This window comes from Myotis lucifugus, unplaced genomic scaffold, assembly GCF_000147115.1.
Source record: "Myotis lucifugus unplaced genomic scaffold, Myoluc2.0 scaffold_5, whole genome shotgun sequence".
Lineage (NCBI taxonomy): Eukaryota > Metazoa > Chordata > Mammalia > Chiroptera > Vespertilionidae > Myotis > Myotis lucifugus.
This window is the reverse complement of record NW_005871053.1, coordinates 5667899-5691112: the sequence shown is the minus strand read 5'-3', so window position 1 is coordinate 5691112 and position 23214 is coordinate 5667899. Positions and strand designations below refer to the sequence as shown.

The 23214-nt window shown below is 39.9% G+C and overlaps 1 protein-coding gene across 1 annotated transcript in view; it reads right to left on the bottom strand.

Annotated features, from left to right (window-relative positions):
- PDE11A (phosphodiesterase 11A) overlaps positions 1–23214 on the bottom strand; it is a 270293-nt gene that overhangs the window by 137145 nt on the left and 109934 nt on the right. Inside the window, exon 6 of the mRNA XM_006083068.3 lies at positions 11024–11156. Within this exon, the coding sequence (XP_006083130.1) occupies positions 11024–11156 (133 nt within the window). The remainder of the gene's footprint in view (positions 1–11023; positions 11157–23214) is intronic.

Here is a 23214-nt window from a genome sequence, read left to right as displayed (position 1 = left end):
ATTTAATATACTTATTGATAATATAGATAATATATTCAACAAAACTAAACAATATTCAATGATAATGTCTATTGTATACTAAACATCATTTTAGTTATTGGAGATACATCAGTGAACAAAACTGACAAAATCCTGACCATCATTGAGCTTACATTCTATGAGGGAAGATAGATGGTAAACAATACAAAAATACATAAATAAATTATATGTTAGAAGGTGTTTGGGATTAAGAAAAAAAATAGAGCAGGATAAAAGGGATTAGGAATACCAAGGACGTCAGGCCTTGCTAACAGGTAACATCTGAATGATGATTTTAAAGAGGCGAGGATGTGAGTTATGCAGCAATTGGGGTAAAAGTATTTCAGCTGAAGGAGTAGCCAGTGCAAAGGCCCTGAGGTAGGTGTGTGAGCTGCATGTTCTAGGAATTACAAGGAGACCAGTGTGGCTGGAGAAGTATGAGAGAGGGCTGGGGTGGATAATCAGAAACCAGACTGCGTAGGGCACTGGTTTCTTTCAGTAATCCTCTGAAAGAACTGTAAATTTGGCTGCTACTCTAGTAAAATAAAGAGACTTTGCAGAGTTTGTGAGCAGAGTTGTGATATGTGATTTAAAATTCAAAAGCATGGATACCCCCTCCCAAGGAGCAAATGTCCGATAAAACTACAATATCCACGAACATAACTCATGAATGTGTGTTTCTTAAGCCACTATAAATAAATATAATCAGTTATATTTAATAGGTCATTTTCATCTTCTATCCTTTTCAAGGATCACAGATTCTTGTGACGGAATAAACATATTATGATCTTCATAACATTGCAAAATTTAAAACTCAGAAATTTAGTTCCATTATAACCATTCTGTCATAATTTTCCACCCATAAACTAAGGAGCTTGGCTATAAAACCATGTATGCTATGAAGCCCAGCAGGTACTACTGCTAAGAGTCAACTTGAACAGCCAGACAGCAGGCAAGGAATCACTGTGGGTCGCCCTCTAAGTCGCTCTGCTCACCGCAAGGAGGGGACTCCATTAAATATTTAACACAGTCACAAAGAGAACACCCAGCAGGTGGATAACTATGATTACTTGCCCGATAGCCCTCGCAGCAAGCATCTGACAGCACTTAGGATGAGCTTTATATCACTTTAAAACATTCCTTTGTAGCTTTTATCAAAAGAAAGACCAACAGTTTCAAAACTGAGATTTCAAAATAAGGATCATTCACTTGCTGCATATTTTTGGGCAAAGTTTCAGGTAAGTTATTATAAGGCAGAAAATTCACAGAAATTGGAAATATACTTTACACTTTAACTGTACAGTTAAAGCAAATCTTGATAAAATAAATGATCTCTTATTAAAGAAAATAGCTACTGACATCATGAGTTCCCAGACTGACAAGCTTGGTGTGTTCATCGAAATTGGAGAAGAAACTACCAAATGTACATGAGAGGATGTACTGGGTTCAGCACCTGCAGTTAGAGATCTGAAGAATCTATAAAATGGTCCACTGGGCAAGTCATTCATACCTGCTGCTGAACAATTTCAATCCTGGAGACGGGAACGCCCTACCTTCTGCCGCTGATCAGGAACATCCACCTGGGCTTTAACATGAGCAAAAACTAAACTTCTAATGTATTTAATCACAGTGATTTTGGAGTTTGTCCATTGCCTTGACTGATACAGTAGTTTGAATGTAGGCACCAGAGTTGTGTTTGAAATAAACCAATGTGACTGGCTTTTAGCTACATGTTTAAAGGATTGGTGGGTTGCTTGGGGGTGGGCAGTGCAGTTAGCCCCTGAGACTTGACCACCCCTGATCTGCCTAGGTAACCTGACCCTTAAATGCCTGACCACTCTTGTGAAGAGTCAGGTCTGCATATCGCTTGCCCCTATAAGGTAGGATCTGGTGATCATCTTCCCAAGGCAGCACAAGGCCACAGGACATACATCCAGCCTTCACCACCTGTGGATATCCGCCATTGCGCCCTCTAACCTGGCCTTCCTGAAGTCCTGCAGGCTGTCAGATTACGGCCACCATCCCTTCTTTACTGTCAACAATCACCCTTCCTCTTTGTACCCTTCCTCTTTGTATAGAGACTTTTCTCTTCCCCATGTCTCTGGAGGAAGGGGACATTAAAGTTCCCTTCTCCTCTCCCTTCCCCTCTCCCTTCCCCTCTCCCTTCTCCCCATGCCCTTGACCGGAATCAAACCTGGGATCCTTCAGTCCGCAGGCCAACACTCTAATTCACTAAGCCAAACCAGCAAGGGCTGTTTAGAGGGAAGATAAAACAACCTCAAAAAGAATTGTTTTCAATTTTCAATTGGGTTATTTTAAAGCAAATAGATGAACCTGGTGAAAGGGAGAAAGGAAGAAAAAGAGTGAGGAGGGAGTGTGGGAAAGAGAGGCTTTGTAATGACTTCCATGTGAGGACAGCCTGGGACCCCTTTCTCCAACCTCATCTCCTTCCATCCTTTCACTTTATGGTTGGAACACATCATAATTCCCCAACTTGTACACTATTTCAAGCCTCTGGGGTCTTACTTGGACTGCTCTGTGTCCAAGTAGAGTTCTTTTTCCCTCCCTTTGGTACGGATTCAAAACCCTCTGCCTTTCTCCTTCCCTTCTTGTAGCGGTTCTCAACCTGTGGGTCACGACCCTTTCACAGGGATCGCCTAAGACCATCGGAAAACACATATATAATTACATATTGTTTTGTGATTAATCACTATGCTTTAATTATGTTTAATTTGTAACAATGAAATTGGAGGTCACCACAACATGAGGAACTATATTAAAGGGTCGGGGCATTAGGAAAGTTGAGAACCACTAGGGAAAAAAGAAGAGAGGAGAAGAGCCCTGACTGGTTTGGCTCAGTGGATAGAGCATCGGCCTACAGACTGAAGGGTCTCAGGTTCGATTCTGGTCAAGGGCATGTACTCTAGGAGAGTCTTTCTAATTACCTTTTCCTGTCTGTGTGAGGTACCCTCCCCTGGGGCCCAGTGCTATCCTGTGCTTATCTCTGTCATGGTTCTAGTCATATTGGATGGAAATAATAACTCTGATCCTCTTTTCTAATTAGATTGTGGACTCCTCAAGGACAGGAAGGTCACTTACTCATTCTTTTTAAATATATTTTTTATTGATTTCAGAGAGGAAGGGAGAGGGAGAGAGAGATAGAAACATCACTGATGAGAATCATTGATTGGCCGCCTCCTGCATGCCCTCTACTGGGAATCGAGCCTGCAAACCAGGCATGTGCCCTTGACTGGAATTGAACCCAGGACCCTTCATTCTGCAAGCCAATGCTCTATCCACTTAGCCAAACCATATAGCAGGGGTCCTCAAACTTTTTAAATAGGGGGCCAGTTCACTGTCCCTCAGACCGTTGAAGGGCCGGACTATAGTTTAAAAAAAAACTATGAACAAATTCCTATGCACACTGCACATATCTTATTTTGAAGTAAAAAAACAAAACGGGAACAAAGACAATATTTGTATTTGCATGTGGCCCGCGGGCCGTAGTGTGAGGACCCCTGCCATATGGGGTGATGACTCAGCACTACTAACATGTGGGGACAGATAAGATGTTGGGCTTGTCTTATTTCACTCCTTCTTCCATTCCCACATGGAATCTTGGGTTGTCAGCCATGTCTCTTGCTTTCTTCTCTATTCATCGAACACCATGTTCATCTATTTCAGTGGTTCTCAACCTTGGCTGCCTCCAGAATGAGGCCCAGAAATCAAGATTTTAAAAAGATTCCCAGGTGATTCTAATGTGCAGCCAAGGTTGAGAACCACTGTTGTAAATGATCCTTATTCATCACATATGCATTGGTATTGGTTGGTTTAGTACAATCACCCAGGAGGGAGGAGACAAGGGAGAGAATATAATAAATCTAACTTTGTTGAACTATTCATTGGTTTCTGGTGATTTTTTACTATTGGGTTTGATTTCAAGAATAGTTCCTAAGGAAAAAAACATTGAGAATGGACTCCCTCCGAAAAAAAAAAAAATACTCCCCAAATGGTGTAGAAAGAAGTATGTTCATGTACTCCACAATGAGCCATAAAATCATTCTTTTCTGGTTAAAATCTTCATGGGCCTTAGTAGAAATCAGTGGACCAAAGACACTCAAGGCCAGAGATGGTGGCTTTCAAGATGAACTCTGATCCGACGCTTCTTCCCGTTCTCTTTTGTGTTGGTTCTCTATGGTGTGGAAGAAACTTGGAAGGGAAGAGAGAATTCTCAGTGAGTGTAGAAAAGAATAGATTCAGGCCACGTGAATCTATTCTTGAAAGAGAAACTTAGGTGGTAATTTATTTTACTGTGTTCAGATTGTCCCTCCATCCTTTCTGTGTCACACTCCCTTCCAGGTTCCTATATCCCCAAGTTTTCCTTCAATGCTAATGAGAAGTGAGCTCCATCCTTAACCTTCTGGCTTCTTTACCCTCCTTCCCATAACCACCTGGATCACATCAGTTCTTTCCCTCTATTCTGCTCAGCTTTCCCCAACCCAGTGGTTGGCAAACTCATTAGTCAACAGAGCCAAATATCAACAGTACAACGATTGAAATTTCTTTTGAGAGCCAAATTTTTTAAACTTAAACTATATAGGTAGGTACATTGTTATTAACTTAATTAGGGTATTCCTAAGCTGGCCTTTGCTAAAAACGTCCTCAATCTGATTGAGGTACGTTTGCTGAGGTCGACCCCTTCCAACTCTCCCATCCACACTGGTCTTGTATACTTGTTTCATCTATCTCCTTTCATTCATCCTCTCTGTATGTCCAAACCATCTCAACATACCTTTCTCAATCCTCAACACTACATCTTCTTTCACTCCACAACGTTCCCTAAAATTAACTTAATAAACTTTACTTAAAGTTTTAAGTCTTCGTTAAACTATAGGTACGTTGAATAAAACTTGATATCATACTTAATAACGATATTATTTATTGATGAAATTAAATTCCTTACAATTTACCTTACAATATCCATAAAATTAAATCATGACAATGACTGACAAACACTAATGTGAACAATGGCCTTGCATCTCCTTGGAAAGTTTGGGTAAGTCAGGTTTGTATGTTGTTCTTTTTAATTTTAGGCACGATTCCAGGTTCTCATCAATAAGACAACTTCTCAATTTACTCTTGATAAGGCTCATGCTTGAAAATGATTGTTCGCATAAATATGTAGACCCGAATAAGGAAAGAACAGCAAATGCTAGTGAGTGTAGAAAAGTGTTTGCTGTTCTTTCAGTTGATTATATGAGTCAGGAATACTATTCCAGGTGTTAAAAATCAACATATCTTCCTTCTCCAGGTCTTTCAAAGCAGACCACTTGTGCTGTGAACTAAGTTCACATTTGTTTTTCTCCAATATTTCTATATCAGCACAAAGATGTTCAAATTTCGAGCTCCACAGTTCTTTATTTTTTAATCCAGCCATTGCATTTCAAAGTTGCCAATGTCAATATTAAAGGGAGAAAATTTAATTCTGTTACAGTAGCATTGAGAGGTTTTTTAACAAAGGCTAACGTTGCTTTGCTGTTTCTGAATTCCTGAAACCTGTTGAAAAAAGCTTCCCTCATATTTAAAAGTGTTGTTTTGAAATAGCAAATGTCAATATCAGAATTATTTTCTTGGCGATGTTTCAACAGGCTTGGAAAGTGAATCAAAGTTTCTCTTTCAAAATCTTGAGCAAAAAGAGATAATTTGTTTTCAAATGAAATAACTTCTTCTAACATCGAAAACACTGTGTTTCCTTTCCCCTGTAGTTTACGATTAAGCTGATTTAGATGATACGTAACGTCTACCATGAAATAAAATTTTTGGATCCACTGATCGTTCGTTAGTTCTGGATAATGAACACCCTTCTCAAGGAGAAATGCTTTAATTTCTGTTAATAAGGAAGCGAAACGTTTCAAAACGTTTCCTCTTGATCACCAACGTACCTTGTCAGGCAGCAGAAGATCTGCGTACTCACTCTCATTTCACCTAAAAATTCTTTAAATTGGCGATGATTAAGAGCTTTAGCTATAATGGAGTTGATCATCTTAATCACCAATTCCATAACTTTGCAAATTTCTTCTGCGCACAAAGTGCTTCTTGATGAATGGTGCAATGGTAAGTAAGTATCTCGTGATTAATTTTTTCTTTCAAAATAGCAACAAACCCGTTTCTTACGCCGGTCATACTTTTCGACCCGTCTGTTGAAATTGAGACAATTTTATCGAGTGGAATATGATGTTTTTCAATGCACTCAATTACAGCATTTGCTATATATCCTCCCCACGTGTTTGACATTTGAGTGGCAATAATCCTAAAAGTTCTTCTTTAGGACCTGTAGATGAAATAAATCGTACAAAAAGTGAAACTTGCGCTGTATCATTTATGTCACAAGACTCGTCAACTGCTATTGATAAAGCTGAAAGCAATTTAAGATCTTCAATTTGCTGGTTGGTTATATTCAAAGACATTTTGACTGTTCTATCTTTCACTGTTTTAGCAGACAATGGTAATTCTTTAATTTTTTGTAGAATATCTGCTTTGTTCTTAAAATCCCGAAATAGCTCTTCGGATGCATTTATAAAACAATTTTTTATGTATTCGCTGTCTGTATATGGTTTTCCTCTCTTAGCAATCTCTTGACTAACCACAAAACTTGCAATATTAACATTGTTGGAAGATTGCATCCAATAATTAAATACAGAACTTGATTTTTCTTGACTCTTCTGAAGTTCCTCAACTGCTTTCTTCCTTGCATCACCGACAGGATATTTAGTACTAAATGACACGTGTTTAGTTGTAAAGTGTCTCTCCAAATTTGATTTCTTGTTATGCGCCAATTTTTCCTGACAAATAAGACAGGTCGGAAGGCCATTTAAGTTTTGAATAAACGCGAAAGTCTTGGTCCATCCAACTTTAAATTCACGGTTTTCGTCTTCCATTTTTCTTTGCTTCTTCTTTGTAGGCATGTCAAACAGGGCACCTAAAAAAATGTTTCATTTTATAATAATAAAGCCACCAACACAAAATAATTACAATTCTTAAATTGATGACAAAAATACCTGTAGGATTTGCAGCTGGTTGGAAAAATACAGGTAACTTTATGCTTCGAGTAGGTACTTTTGTCACCCATGCGCGATTTGCGGATGCGACTAGCACTAACCACTGCACAATGAGACTGCTGACTGACCGGCTCACTCAACTTGTGCACAAATCGCGAGCGCCTCCCCCGCGCTGCATATCCCGGCCCGCCTGCGCCGTGTCTCCGGTCGCCAGACCGACCAACACCCCCCACTTCTTCTAACGCCACTTCTTCAAAATAGACTCGCCCAGGCCGAAAACTGACTTCTGCGCATGGGCCACGAAGTTTCAATCGCACTGTATGTGCACGCCCGCACGTGGTATTTTGTGGAAGAGCCACACTCAAGGGGCCAAAGAGCCGCATGTGGCTCTCCAGCCGCGGTTTGCCGACCACTGATCTACACCATCAGGCTTTGTTCGGAGAAGGTTTCATCCTTTTAGCCTCTTGGGGAGGGCTGTGGATCAGTCTGAAGTCCATTTCATTCATTATTTTTAAAAAAATATATTTTATTGATTTTTTACAGAGAGGAAGGGAGAGGGATAGTTAGAAACATCGATGAGCGAGAAACATCGATCAGCTGCCTCCTGCACACCCCCTACTGGGGATGTGCCCAAAACCAAGGTACATGCCCTTGACCGGAATCGAACCCGGGACCCTTCGGTCCGCAGGCCAATGCTCTATCCACTGAGCCAAACCGGTCAGGGCCCATTTCACTCATTATTAAGATAAACAACTGGCATTTGTTACTGGGGAAAAATATACTTGAGAAGAAAGAGAGCCTAAGCAGGTAAATAATTTTGATTTTTCTGGTGTGATACATAACACACACACACACACTCACACCATATACACACATTTATAGGACAGATCTACTAAATGCCACATCTCTCTCACTCTCCTCTCCCTTCTCTCATCTCCATTTATATTGATAAATTCCCTTCCATTTTTTTCTTCAGCATAAGAAGAAAAAACATAAAATAATTTTAAATTCAAGTACCATGCAAACACATCATGTAAAAATCATGATATAATGCATCTTAAGATTTTCATTTAAAATCTGGTATTAGCTGTATGGCAGATTGAAAGTACATAGGTAGAAACCCAAGAAATAATGACAGTCTAAAATAAATACACATTTTATCATAGAGTAGAATGTGATTTCACGAAATAGTCACTGCTTCAGCTACCACAGTTTACTGTTTTCAGACATCACTGCTTCTAACGACTGCATCAGGGCATGAAATTTTTATGCTCAATCCCACAGAAATAATTGTTGCCTTTTTGCTCAACCGTCCACACTGTTGTTTCTATGGATCATCGGGCAGTCTCCCTTACTGGGATGGAAAGCTAAGTGTGGAGAAAATGTAAAAAGCTGCATCACTAATCAGGAAGAGACGTGCTAAGAGTCTGTCTATAGATATAAGGATATGGTACATTCAAGCTCACCACATTGTATTAGCAAGAAGTATTCTTGAGATATTACTAGTAATTATGCTAGCTACACGGCTGTTTTTCATGAGAAAAAAAGAACAATGATTGGACAAGAATTTTACATTTCCTATAAAGGTGAAGATGCTTATCATTTATGACCAACATGTCATTCTCCTAGGTACAGACTCTAGAAAATCTCTAGCACCTGTGTACTTAGAGACAGCAAAACACTAAATTCAAATGTCTATCAACAACATAGTAGATAAGTACAGTGAGGCATATTCATACAATGGGATACTTTGCAGCAGTGAAAATAAATGAATGAATTATAAATTCATGTGACTAGGGATTATACGTTGAACAAAAAAGCAAGCCACAGAAAACCATACACAGTAAATAACTTAACTTATAGAAATTTTAGAGACATATAAAATATAACAACATATTTTGCAGGGATTCAAATCTATGGGATGAAACTGTCTAGAAAAGCAAAGAAACATTAAATTAAAATTAGGATAGTGGTTACCTCTGGGGGGAAATAAATAAGATGGGATTAGGGAAGATTAATACAATAACTCAAAAGTAATGATCTTTTTTTTTTCCTTAAACTGGATGGTGGGTATTTACTGAATCATATTGTGTTATACTTTTACACACTATATCTTATGAACCAACTTTTTAAAATGGTATAGTTTGTTGATTCTTTTTGCTTCTCCAAAATTTGACTTCATAGTCCAAAGCTAAGTGCAAAATAATAGTAATCCATACCAAATTTAATGCAATAATGTGGGGTAGCATGCAATAATCATCCCTTCACATCTAGTCTAACATGTTGACATTGTAACAATAAATTGGCAATTTATGATGTTTCTTCATAGCTAGCCTTTCTGTTTGTTCAGTTATTACTGATGTTAATAATAGAAGACTGAAAGCACTTCCTAAAACTGTGTTTAGAAATCTGTTCTTTGGTATTTTCTAAAATTAAGGAGGAAAGAAACACAGCCAGAGGCCAAGCTTTATAAAATCAGGCATAGCCCAGTCACAATGCTACCGTATACAAATATTGACATCTATAATCATTTCCTCTCCGCCAGGCATAGAACCAAGGTAGTGGTGCCTTCCTTACAGGAGAAGCGCTTTCCCAAGGAAGATAACGCAAAATTCAGATTTAATGAAATAGACCGAACAGAGCTAGAGGGCAGTCAGCATTGGGACAGCTAAAGGAGCACACAGGAGAGACACGTAATATGGAACTCCAACTGGGAGTTCATGAAAGAAACTGATGCTCAATAATGAAGAGAAATACATGGAGGATGTAGCCTGGAGAAAGAGAATTCCAGGCAATTGCAGAGAGGCGGTGAGTTTAGGGAATTAAAAATTTCCCTGCAGAGATCTGTGAAGATGATCTGACTGAAAACAGATTAGACTTAGATTCCAGGCTCCCTGCCATTGTCATGTTCTACTCACACACTGGAGATAGCACAAAGAAGGAAGAGAGTAAGGGCTGTGGACTCTGAGACTAGGACTGAATCCTTGTCTGTCTCCAGAATCACAGACCAGCTCTCAGCGTCTGTAAAATGGGGATGATGACACCTACTGCCTAGGGTGGCACAGATTAAATGTTCAGTTGTTATCACTAATCTACCTTCTGTTTTGTAGCAGTGTGATCTTTCTAAAATATAGCTCCTGGTTCTCCCCCATTTAAAACCCAACTACTGTTCTCCATTGCCCAGGATAAGTACTCAAATCTCTTAACATGCCTTTCCCCTCTTTGAGTGATCTGGCCTCTGTTTCCCTCTCCAGCCTCATCCATCCGGCCCTTCAGCCACATTAACTGACCTCGGTTCCCTAACTCTTCAATAAATTAAAAATAAACTTACAATTTATTGAATACACGTAAAAACATTTGATAAGTTTGGGTAAATTCATCTGCATGATATTCTGTACTATCTCACATTTTAAACTTCTACAAATCAGAACCTATATTACTTTAGTATATTCTGTATATCAGCACAATGATTAACATTAAACAATAACAAACCAATTTACTGTTGCTCTGGAGCAATTTTTAAAAATACAGTAGTCGTTCTAGTATGTGTTGGGAAATAACTATGTTATATACACATTTTCATTATTAGCTATTTCATAGTTTAATACTAATTATGATTAATATAAAATATACATGGGTACATTTAATGCATGGGTACATGAATATGGGTACATTTCATATAAAATGTACCAAATCATAAAAGACCATCAGACTAATACATTAATAGCCACTTGGCCACAAATCAGGGTGGAGAGAGGAAATTTTCCTGTCAATCAACTGTAGGCAATGCACACAATCCAATCAGAGGGGGAAAATGCAAAAGAATTGCCAGTAAACTTCAGGGCTGCTGTCAATCTGTATGATGTCCCTTTTTTGCTTCAATCAGCAAACCATCAACAGAGTGACAACCGCACCTTTAGACTCCTGAGGACGAGGACTCCTCTTACCTCGGCATCAAAGCGCGGGTCCTGGTAGGCATCACTGATGTTCACGGGAAGGCCTGTGGAGGCCACGAGCTCTGCAATGCTATTATTTATCAGCCAGTCAGAGTATGATGATTTCTCCATGCTTTCTTTGAAACTATCAGGACACCAAGGCAGGCGGTAAGAAAAGAAAGAAACATAAGCTTGCTTGAAAGCAAACCCTATAAAACTACACTGAAAGCAGGACTATCTATCCTCATTACAAAGGAATAAGTGGTATTAGTCCTAGAACAATAGCGGGACAATTATTAGAATCTACTTCAAAAAGACTTACCTGTTATAATCCTATCTAATAATAGACAAACATGGTAATTGACCATACCTTTGCTACGCCTCCCATTGGCTAATCAGCGTGATATGCAAATTAACCACCAACAAAGATGGCGGCTAATTTGCATACTGCAGGCAGGGCGGGACAGTGCCATCCCGCCTGCCCTGTCGCCATCTGGGCCTGCTATCTGCGACCCAGGGTGGCGGGCGTCCGTGTGCGACCCGACCCAGGGCGGCCGGGGGTGGAGGGGTGCAGCAGCGATCAGCCAGCCTGCCCGGCCTCCATCCAGGCATCCCGTGTTCGACCTGCCTAGGGCATCCCATGTGCGACCCGACCCGAGGTGGCGCCCCAACCCCCAGATCGGCTCTGCCGTGTGCGCGACCCGGGGAGGCAGGGCAGGCACCGAGGGATCGGGCCTGCCATCTGCCACCCGGGGAGCGGGCCTAAGCCAGCAGGTGGTTATCTCCCGAGGGGTCCCAGACTGTGAGAGGGCACAAGTGGGGCTGAGGGACACTCCCCCACCCCCCATTCCCCGCCAGTGCACAAATTTTTGTGCACTGGGCCTCTAGTGTAAAATAATCAAATGATAGATTCTCTATGATCCAGAGAGCAACTCTAGATTGTATTTAGGCCCCAAAGCAGGCAGACATAAAGTAGATAATCAGATGATGACCAAAATTGAGGCTAGAAGGCCAGCGCAGTGCCATGACAAATTCCACTGACCTCCCCAGCCCTCTCCCCTTAACTGATCAGACTAGATGTTTGGCACCAAGAAAAATGAAACCCAAGAATGAGGGGAAATCAGAAAATAAATTGACAATTTACAAAATTTTTAAATGTAGCAAAAGAGTACGTCTAGACCCGTGGTCGGCAAACTGCGGCTCGCAAGCCACATGCGGCCCTTTGGCCCCTTGAGTGTGGCTCTTCCTAAGCCTTAGGAGTACCCTAATTAAGTTAATAACAATGAACCTACCTATATAGTTTAAGTTTAAAAAATTTGGCTCTCAAAAGAAATTTCAATCATTGTACTGTTGATATTTGGCTCTGTTGACTAATGAGTTTGCCGACCACTGGTCTAGGCTATATGTAATCTTAAAATTATGTAACTATTTTTGTAGTTTCAGAGTATGTTTTTTACCAAAAGCACATTTTCTACTTGCCAAATCTCACTAGAAAGCCTGTTTTATCTCTACTGACCCCTCACTTCAGTCATTCAAATTATACTCATATTTAACTTAGATTAGAAATTTTATGCTAAATGATTTTGTGAACTTGACCTTTTATCACTTTCACGACAAACATCATATTTACAGAAATGTAAGAATCGGTAAGATTCCCTGCTTCCTCCCTCCCTTCCACCATTTCTTTCCTGGTACAAACTGAACTCTGACGGCCAGGAGCTGTGGAAATGCAAATCTGAGTACTGTCCAAATTAGCAATATCAAGGTAAATTTTCTTGGAGGATGTTAGATTTGTGGCTTAGCAGGTGATAACTGAAATTATGTAAATGAAAGCAAGTATACTAGGACAATGTTTTCCAAACTACATTTGTCCAGGGAGATGTTAATGAGTGCAGTGCAGCAAGAATAATAACAACTCTACTGACTTTTAAATCTAAACTGCCTTATATATAAGCAAAACACTACACACTGTACACAGTCCTTGTTGTTATGCAAGTATATGCCTGTGTGGAATTTGTGCCCTATTGGGAATGCCAGGATCTGGCATGGAGAGGCCCCGGATGCATGAATGAGTGGGAAGCATAGGCATTATTTGCCATCGTTAATATATTTCGCTTGTAATGATTGCTGGTCTGTATCTGATAAGTTCAACATATTTTTGTGATGCTATTAACCCTTTATTGCATATTACACATTACTAGTACATACACTTAATATCTATGGATCTCTGCCTGAAAAATGGAAGTTTTAATAAAAAGCTGAGTCATATTTCTCAGATGGTGCCTAAATTGAAGTAGTAAAAAGCTGAGGACTTCAAAGATAAAGAAAGTTTTTACTTTCTAAAAAAACCTGCAAAGGAACAATAAAAATAAGGTTCATGTTTCATTTTCTCTTGGTTATATTATACCTGTGAGAAGTGAGACTTTATGTTGTGTTGCAATACAAGAAAAAAAGAAGAAGAAACGTGATATGCACATGGTATGATGATCCAACTTCATGGAGTCATTGCCAAGTTTATAAAAGGGTGTGGCTGAATGTTTCTTACAGCAATGAATTGGTCTGTCAATTCACTCTGTACTGTCTGTGTACTGTATTCTTCAATTCTATGATTTTTAAGAAGTGTTCTGTGATAAAACAGTGTGGAAAGTTCTGATCTAGTGTTTGGGGGGAAGAAAAGCTACAGCAAGACCTTGGGGGTGAGTAAGGGAAGGAGCCTGAGGAAAAAAGGGGTGGGTAGGGGAGGCAGAGGGTGGTGAAGGGGGACCAAGGAAGGAGCCAGTTTTATCAACAAGTGTCCAAAGTCTTTAACCTGGGTGTTCCAGAATGGGCAAGAGTACAAGGAGAAATTGGAGGGGTGAGGAGGAAAGCATGGATAGGGGAGGAAACAGCAGGAACAAAAGACACAAAGGCAGTGGCAGCAGAGTACAAGGGTGTGTTCTTGGAACATCGATTAGTCTCCTTTGATGGGAGCACAGGATGCATATTGTGGGGAAATGAGACTGAACATAAGTTCTGGGCTCAAAGGTGAAGGCTTTGACCAAAGAGCTGAGTTATAACCTAAGTTATAGGCAATGAGGAGTCACTTAAGAGTATTAATCAGGAAAGGAACATGATTCAAACTGTGCTTTTAGGGGACAAAGCGCAAAAAGAATTGGCTACGAGAGATTGAAGGTGGGAGAGGTCCTTGGACACCATGGAAGTTGTGCCGGTGGGAGATGATGCTGCTGCCCACTCAAGAGGTGCTGCAGAAGGTTCCACAGGGCTCGGCGGGCAGGCGGCAGGGGCTTGCACTTCACCCTTGTGTGCCTGTGGCACTATCAGCAGAAGCGAGTGCTCTGAGGAGTGGGGATTGAGAAAAGATTTAAGACATTCCGTGACCCTGGAACACATTATTCATTGTTGAACCTCTATCAAATCTCCAGGACTGAAAGCACTGATACAGAGTTGGGATTATCTTTGGGGAGAATAAAATGGATTCGATCGCTCAGGGAGGATACATATAAAGAAATCTATATCTAGGGGAAGGAAGGAGAAGAAAGGCAATAATAAAGGGTGAGGGGATAAAGAGAAGATATTTTAAAAAGGCAAACAAATTCATTATCACCTATGGTGGGCCAAGGGCCAGGATGGGTGCTTTACCTAACGAATTTGTTTTGTCTTCACATAAATCCTATGAGATGGGTGCAGTTCTCTACATTTTACAGACCAGAAAGCTGAGGCTCAGCTAAGTTTCCCTCAGTGCAGATGGAATTTTCAACCACGTGTGACTCCGAAGCCCCAGATTATTCTGCTTCTCCTGCTGCCTGCCTCTCAGGGAAGGAGCCAATGGGTAGGAGTAGAGCAAAAATGCTGGGTTCTCATCTAAAGAAAAGGAGGGACAGTCAACACAACAGAGAATTTCAAGAAGATGCTGCAGATAAGAAATACTTCAGACTGAGAATGCAGGCCAAGGAAGAGGGAGGAGAAAACTTTGGATTTGATAAACCAGCATTAACAGAATTCCCAAAGAAGGTGATGATGGAAATACTCACTGAGCAGGAGCTCCTGAAAGATTCATTTTAAATGCAAAACATGCTTAGATCTGATTTAACTAGGGCTGCATAGGTATTGAAATCATTATAAAATTGCTGAACAGTGTAGTAGACAGTAGACCTGACTCTGTGCAAGGCACTGCGCACAGGTACTATCGAGTTGGTTTCTAAAAGGTATAAACTATGGTTTTTGCCCCAATGGGGATATGAGAAATGAGCACACTGACATTTAAACAATACATAATTTCAAATCAAGAATTCATCACAAGGCTGTGTCGTCTGGTTGCCAAGTCAACCCTGCCAATCATGAGCGTGGAAGAAATGTAGGGAGGGAGAAACTACTGCAAGAGCTGCAACCCAGCTAAAGCTTCGGAGAGGAGGGGAGAGATGAACTGACCTATAGCTACAACAGTGCAAACAGATTTTCTGAAAACCACCTCTCCCTTTCTTCAGTTCCATGGTGCACAGGGACATAAATTAAGGGCCAGTGTGACAGTCAGAGAGAGACAGTCAGGGAGGTTGATTTGTCACTCAGTATTTATATCACGTTCTGGCTTTTGCACCATTCAACCTTCCAAATCCTAATGCTTTGCAGTAATGCAAATCATGACAGTGAGTTAGAGCTTTCAAAACCTTGCTTTTCCTTACAAAAGTAATTTTGTTTTATGATTAAAAGCATGAGTTTAAGAGTCAGATATACCTGATTCAAATATCTATTTTGCCACTTACTAGCAAAATGATCTCAGGCAAGTTACTTACACTTCACCTATACCCGTGGTCGGCAAACTGCGGCTCGCGAGCCACATGCAGCTCTTTGGCCCCTTGAGTGTGGCTCTTCCTAAGCCTTAGGAGTACCCTAATTAAGTTAATAACAATGTACCTAACTATATAGTTTAAGTTTAAAAAATTTGGCTCTCAAAAGAAATTTCAATCTTTGTACTGTTGATATTTGGCTCTGTTGACTAATGAGTTTGCCGACCACTGACCTATATGATAGGTATGGTACTACTACTTAGATATTGTGCAGACTAAAGTAATAATTTATATAAGTGTTTAGCACATTATCTAGCCCATAGTAAACATTTTTAAAAGCATCAACTTTTTAACAACTTCTAAAGTAAGTTATGCATCTGGCAGGCAGTTCCCCTTTGTACATTTCAGCAACATGGTGCTGTGAATTTAATCACAAAGGAAAGGGTCCCAATTACTTCTGCTTCTTGAGGGACACATCTGCTTTAGAGGATCAGGTCTTTCCTTCAGGTCCTTTAAGGCAGGGGTCCTCAAAACTTTTTAAACAGGGGGCCAGTTCACTGTCCCTCAGACCGTTGGAGGGCCGGACTATAGTTTAAAAAAAAACTATGAACAAATTCCTATGCACACTGCACATATCTTATTTTGAAGTAAAAAAACAAAACGGGAACAAATACAATATTTGTATTTGCATGTGGCCCGCGGGCCGTAGTTTGAGGACCCCTGCTTTAAGGTCAGCTCCTTCAGATTTACGAGGCTCGTTTTATTCTGTGTGACTTCTTCCCAATCAAAAGGGTCAAAGACTAATATTTCCTAATAGGTCTTATTTTTAATAGGCTTTGGAAGCTTAAATTAATATCCAAAATTGAATTAACCAACTTTGTAGAGCCCCCCAATCTGACCAGAGGTAACAAAGACCAACAAATCCAGCACTAAGGTTTTTGGTTTGGGCCAGAACCAAGATAAGGTGAATCACCACAGTTTAGAAACATATCAATCATTTGATTACTCTGCAGTTTGTGGGTATAAATGAGATCGCATCAGTTCACTGGATCTCAGCTGCCATGTGCAGAACTGCAAGACCACAGACAACTTCAAGTCCTCTCCCCACCCCAGTCTCTAGAGAGACATTCTTTCACTTGGGACCCCTAGTCAAAGCCCACTGCTTGGAATCCTCTTGGGGGAGGGGGGGGTAGACACTGGCTCTTTGAGCGCCAAAGCCTCAGGGACTAAAGGAAGAATACTCTCCCCAAGCTCTGCAGAGTGCTTTGGCCCCTAGTTCCTAAGGCCATGAGCTTGTGTCTACATTGTCACAAGTTTCCTCATAAAACAGCCCCTTTAGCTTCTGCTCATACCCCTCTCTGAATAGGTAGGGAGTAGGGCTGAGCTGACCATTCATACATGGATGGGTTCCTGTGGACCATCTCCTTCTTTCAGCAAAAGAAAAAAGTGTTTATCAATCACCTCATGCAAATGGATGTCTGGTGTGTGTGTGTTGGTGGATATCTGTGTGTATTGCCAAGGTACTTACTGCACACCAGGGCTCTAAAAGAGAGGGGAAATGGCTTAGAATTCTGGATAACAAGCATTTGTTGATAAAAATCAAAAGGTGGTTGAGAAACCATTAAAATATTCCCCAAATCCGTTTATTTAGTTGTTTTAATATCTGTCCATGTTTAATAGCTCCTCACGTTCAAGACATAATGCTACTTTGACACCTACAATGAGAATGTTTTTTAAAAATCTGACATAAAGAAAAACAACATTTAAAAATCCTTGAAATGCAAGTGTGAGAAAAGTAAAATAAATATCATATAAATAAACTTCAGTGATACTCCTTAAAAAGTAAAAATTACCCATTAGCTTATTTTAATTCTAGGATTCATTTATAACAACAAATGAGTTGTAAATCCTTTAGGTTGTTTTTTACTAGAACCAGGTGCATAGGAAGATGTAGGTTTTTAAATGAGTTTCCTGTAAAGGGCTGCAGTTTACATTCTCCTTCAGTGGCATCTTGCTTCCAAGTGGGAGACTCAGACTGACTTCAAACAGAGCTTTGTGAGCTCAAATATATTGACTGTGGAGAGATAAAAGGGAATTACTCTGTTACAGAAAATATAGCTGCTCCTGAAGTGAGGGTCAGTGAAGTAGACAGAAACCTCAGGGTCAACAAGTTGCAGAGTAGTGTATGAGAAAAATCGACACAAGTAAAGCAAAACAAGACAAAATAAAATACCACAGAACAAGTAACTTCACCTCCTTGACAGTCTGAAAAACCCCTTAGCTAAAAGTTCAAACACAGAGAACTGTGTGAAAATAAACTTGACTAGTTTTTAGAATTAATTCTCAAAGTGAGTCTCCAAGTTACAAGACAGAATATCTGAATAAAATGATGTGAATCATTAGACTGTGTCTGTATTGACGTTTGTATTTGTAACACTAGAGTTTACTCTAGTCTTCACTACAGACTCCTACTACTTCCTTCTTTCAAGAATGACCATTGATTGGACCCCCACTAACTACTAGACGGTAGTGGGATTGATCATGCATGAAGTGATCAATAAGGTCTTTGACTTTTTGCTGAAAGGAGTTGTTGGCACATGGGAACCCATCTATATGTGGATGGTCAGCTCGTCCTGCCCTAACTTATACACAAAGAGGTATAGGCAGAAGCTAGAGAGCCCATACTTTTAGGAAGCTCACAAACAATGACAATGGATTGTGATTAATACCCAAATGGAAGGATGTACAAGATATTATGGGAACAGAGAAAAGAAGGATCAATTCTGGTTGGGTTGGGAATGGTATTTGGGGAAGCACTTCACAAAAGAAGTTGGTCTAAGCTGGTCTTTATAGGATTAGTAAGAGTTCATCTGGTAGAGAAAGTAAAAACAATTCAGACAAAACCACAGCATGAGCAAAGCTTTAGAAGTGTGAGGTTTTCTGTACTGATATGATAAACAGTAGAGCTAAAACAGGATACACGGTGGAAGTGATGAATAAGGCTACAACAGGATACAAGGTGGAAGTGATGAATAAGGCTACAATACTAGTAGAAGAGGTCAAGCTATATATTGTGTGATTTCATGAACATATTTTGCATCCACAACCACACATATACTGATGACTCCTACATCCATATCAGCAGCCCATTGAGTCCTAAATTCCACATATATATTTCCAAGTACTTTCTGGATACATCCTTCAGATTATTCCCAGGCTCCTCAAATTTCTCGAGACTGAATTAACACACTTTCCTCAATGTGCTAACAATCATTAATAAAAAGTGTCACCATTAAGTAAAAATGGTTTAGGAACATTAGGTTCAACATAGGCACAATCTATCTTCTCATTGTCAATTGCCCTCTGACAGCTTGAGTATTATCCATTGGAGGTAGAATTCAGAGAGGTGAAAAGTCAGACACTCCAAGTACTCTTTAGAACAGATATTTTATGCTTTGCAAACAAAAACTTATTTTTGATCTATAGGTTGTGCCTATACTATTTGCCATTTTGCTTCATTCAGAAGAGGTCTATCTGATTGTTGGTTCACAAAGACAAACTCCATTCCTTATGTTTTCTTCTCAGGTAAGCTCTTGGCCCTTCTGGAAGCCTCAAGCTAGGCAACATTATTTGAAGTTGTCTTTCAATTAAGAGATTAAGAAACTAAGTCAATACCAGTGGGACTCAAAGCTAGGACCTCAGCAGGAGACTCTCAAACACCCAAAACAGGGACATTAATAATCTCCTACTGGTTTCAGTATCTCTTTGAAGGTTACTAAACAAGTCTTTTAGTCACAAAAAGTAATGCAAGTTTAATTAGCAAGCAAAAGCAGCCTGTCAGTTCTTACACTGTGGTAGGAGAGAAAGATGCTCGAAGTTGCAGAAGTTCCTTGAAGCTTTTCATGACCTGCAATTGGACTTGCCTTTAAGGTTTTGCCTTAGGGCACTTCATCATACTCTTCTCTCATTTTAAGCATTCTGTGTTATCAGAAATTAAGACATGGTGACTAAAGAACACACATTCTATCCTTCATTTCCTCAAGTTGCACAATTAAAATGATGAGATTTATTACTCCACGTAGTTGGTGTCACTTTGGGGAAGTGTGTTGTGACTCTCGGCATTGCTGTGAGTGGTTGGTGCCCACAATTTTTCATCATCTAGTGACAACTGATTAGTTTCACAGCCAAGCAGTCCCTGGAGGAAGCAAGCCTCCCTGCTCACTTCAGTGCCTGGCTGCCGGCCGCCATCTTGGCTGACAGTTAGGTTTGATTCCGGTCAAGGGCATGTACTTGGGTTGCGGGCACATCCCCAGTAGGAAATGAGCAGGTCTTTTATTAGTGTAGATGATGTTGAAGAATGCATGGCACCTAGAAACCTCTCCATCAGTTCCTTATACCACAAATATACTAGTATTTCTTTCATCAAAACACCAAGGTAAGACAAGCTCTGTTTAACCTTTCATTTCCTGGGGCAGGAGAGCTGTTACTGTTTTTTACCATGGCATCAATGTCAGATTTGGAGAGGAGCTGAAAGACAATATGCTAGCTGGCCAAACCATTGATAACAGAGCACACAGTTAGAATTATATCCTGCTAGATGTTCAAGAGGCTCCTCTGCACCTCTCCTTGGGAATGCTGCAGCCACCTCCATCCATTTGGTCTGGATTGAGGACATATCTTCCCAGCAAGTCCTGGGCCTACGTCTACACAACAAAAATGGAAAAGTGGGCTCATTGTGTTAAAAAATTAAGTAAAGCATGTTAAATGAGAGGCCATGGAAGAGTCAAATATAAAAGCCAGTGTTAAGGTTTCTGAGTTGCCATAATTCTATTTACTACGTAGCATCAATCTAAGGGACAGCTGACCCACATAGGCTACTTTATTATGCTTGATCTCAGTGCTTATTCATGCATCTTGTTGTTCATGGAATGTTTTTATAGCCTTCATTCTCCTTCCTGACAGGTTTACTAGAGTGACAAGCCCACTGGTCTGAAATGAATAGGGGTAATGAAAGGGTTTGTATTTCGTTTGAATTTTCATGTTCAAAGGCATGAAAAAGAAAAGAAGGAAATTACATATCTTTAAGAGCTAAATGTTAGATGCTTGGGAAATATGTGTCCTTGAGATTCCTAAGAGTTTGAAAGGGATACAACTTCATGACAAATATTTCCTCTCCTTCACGAGGTTTAGGTTTTACAATTAACATCATACACATGGGACATGGACACATACACACTGCTGTGGTGGCGGGTTTTAGGAAATGAGGTTATCTGGAGAGTGAGGAGGGAACATGCAAGCCCAGAAGTACAGTGACATGGTTCCCTGAGAGGTGTGGTTAGGTCAGATATAGAGTGTCAGTAGAAACACCCCTAACTCATAACGCTCTGTGTATTTTTAGGGACAGAATGCAGGAAGTGTCTGGGTGACTGTAACACGGAAGCTTCCTAGTAAAGAAGTGGCCTTGATGCTGAGAGGGAGCCTCAGAGCTCAGTGTCTGGAACCAGTCTTGTCTTCTTCCATTGAGCTAACTCAGACCTGCTGAGCCACTTCTTTGCTAAACAGCTGAAAGGGGGTAGAAATGAGCCTCCGGGGCCATCTGGATCTCCCTTCTTCAACGGGAACAGTAAGCATTGGTTATAATGAGGTTCAGTGGTCTTGAATGTGTCAGACAATGAACAGTAGAAAAAAAATGTCCTAATGTTCTTGTTAAAGTTACATAGGAGCATAAATCTTACTTATGTTCCGAGATGAATGGTGGTAGTGGTGATGGTGCTGTTTTAATTTTTAATGTTTTCAAGGTTTTTATTATTTCCTTTAAATTAGAAGAGACACCATATTTTTATTTATAGAAAATGTCCAGTTCATATTCTCTAGCACAGTACAAGAAAGAAGATCCACAAAGAAGACGGCTGAAGAAAGAGGATGCATTCATCATATGCTGTGGGAATAATGTCTTATATCAATATGTAAGTTTGTCTAGCATTCCCTATTACTCTAGGTAATACAGAAATTAAAAAGAAGGTTAAAAGAAGAGGAGAAACCTTCCAAATTGACAGAGTAAAAAACACTGAAAATTTGTTGTTCTATAAAAACAGTGGGAACACTAGCAAACATTTTCAAAAGCAACTTTTTGAGAACTCCGGAAATTAAGGAAAGGCTTGCAAAAATCCAGAGAGTGTTTATTCAACAAAAACAGCTGAATCTTTGTAAGGACAGCAAGTTTTGTGGTATTTTAACTTACTTGTGCTGCCATTTCCCCTCCCCAGCTCTAGCGAAGCTGTAAAAACAACAGTCTCATAATCATATTAGCTGTGAAAAACAACAGCGTAGTAGCCACTGGCACAGAGAAAACTGATTTGGAGCTCCCCACCAGTCCTATCCCCAGATAATTGTCATTATTTGACCTGTCTGGCAGCTCCATGGAAATCTCCACTCACAGAGCTTGTCTTTATTCCACTGGACTTGGAGCTGACCCACTGAGAACAGAGCTTACCCCTAGGGCATTTGTGGGGTTAAAACCCAGAAACATTGCAATTGCCTTAGGCAGGCATAACAGTTGCAGCAGCTAACTGATAAGAAGCTGACCAGAAAAATTAAAAGAAGCATGAGAATAAAATATTCCTAGGGGGTTCTGAAAAGCTCTGGCATATTTTTGGAAATCTAGAAGGGCATGCACATTAGTAGAGTTGTATGTATGCTCAGGAAATACCTGAAAAGGACTTAATCTCTCAACTCTGGATGACCTTGAAGTTCTGTTAGTAGAAAGTGAAAGCTAGGTCAACTTTCAGTCAAAAAAAAAAAAAAATGGAGGTATTCCACAGACGCACACTGATCCCCTCAGCAAGGCTGGAAGATTTACTGGCTCAAGGCTTTCAAGAAAATTTCTGCTGGGTCATTAGCTGACAATTAAACTAACCAAGAAGAGAATTCAGTTGCCACATCACAAGAAATAATAGTTCAGGGATGTCACTAAATAACAAACAGCAGTAAATAGAAACAATAACAAATCCTAGATGGAGTGAGTGAGGAACAAATCTAATTTCTAGAGTTTCCACATTATATTATTTAAAATATTCAGTTTTCAACCAAAAAAAAAATGAGCTGTACAAAGAAATTAGAAAGTACACATGAAAAAAGCAGCGATCCACTCCCGCCCACCCCATACACAGTCAAAAGAAACTGTCCCTGAAGCCCAGATGAATTTACTAGACACAAATTTTAAATTATCTATTATAAATTGTTAAAAATACTAAAGAGAACCATATCAAAAGAAAATATGATAACAGTGTCCCACCAAATATACAATATTAATAAGAGATGGAAATTATTTTTAAAAAGAACCAAGTAATAGATCTGGAAGTGAAAAGTATAATCACTGAAATGAAAAATTCACTAACAGGATTCAACAGCAGAAGCCAG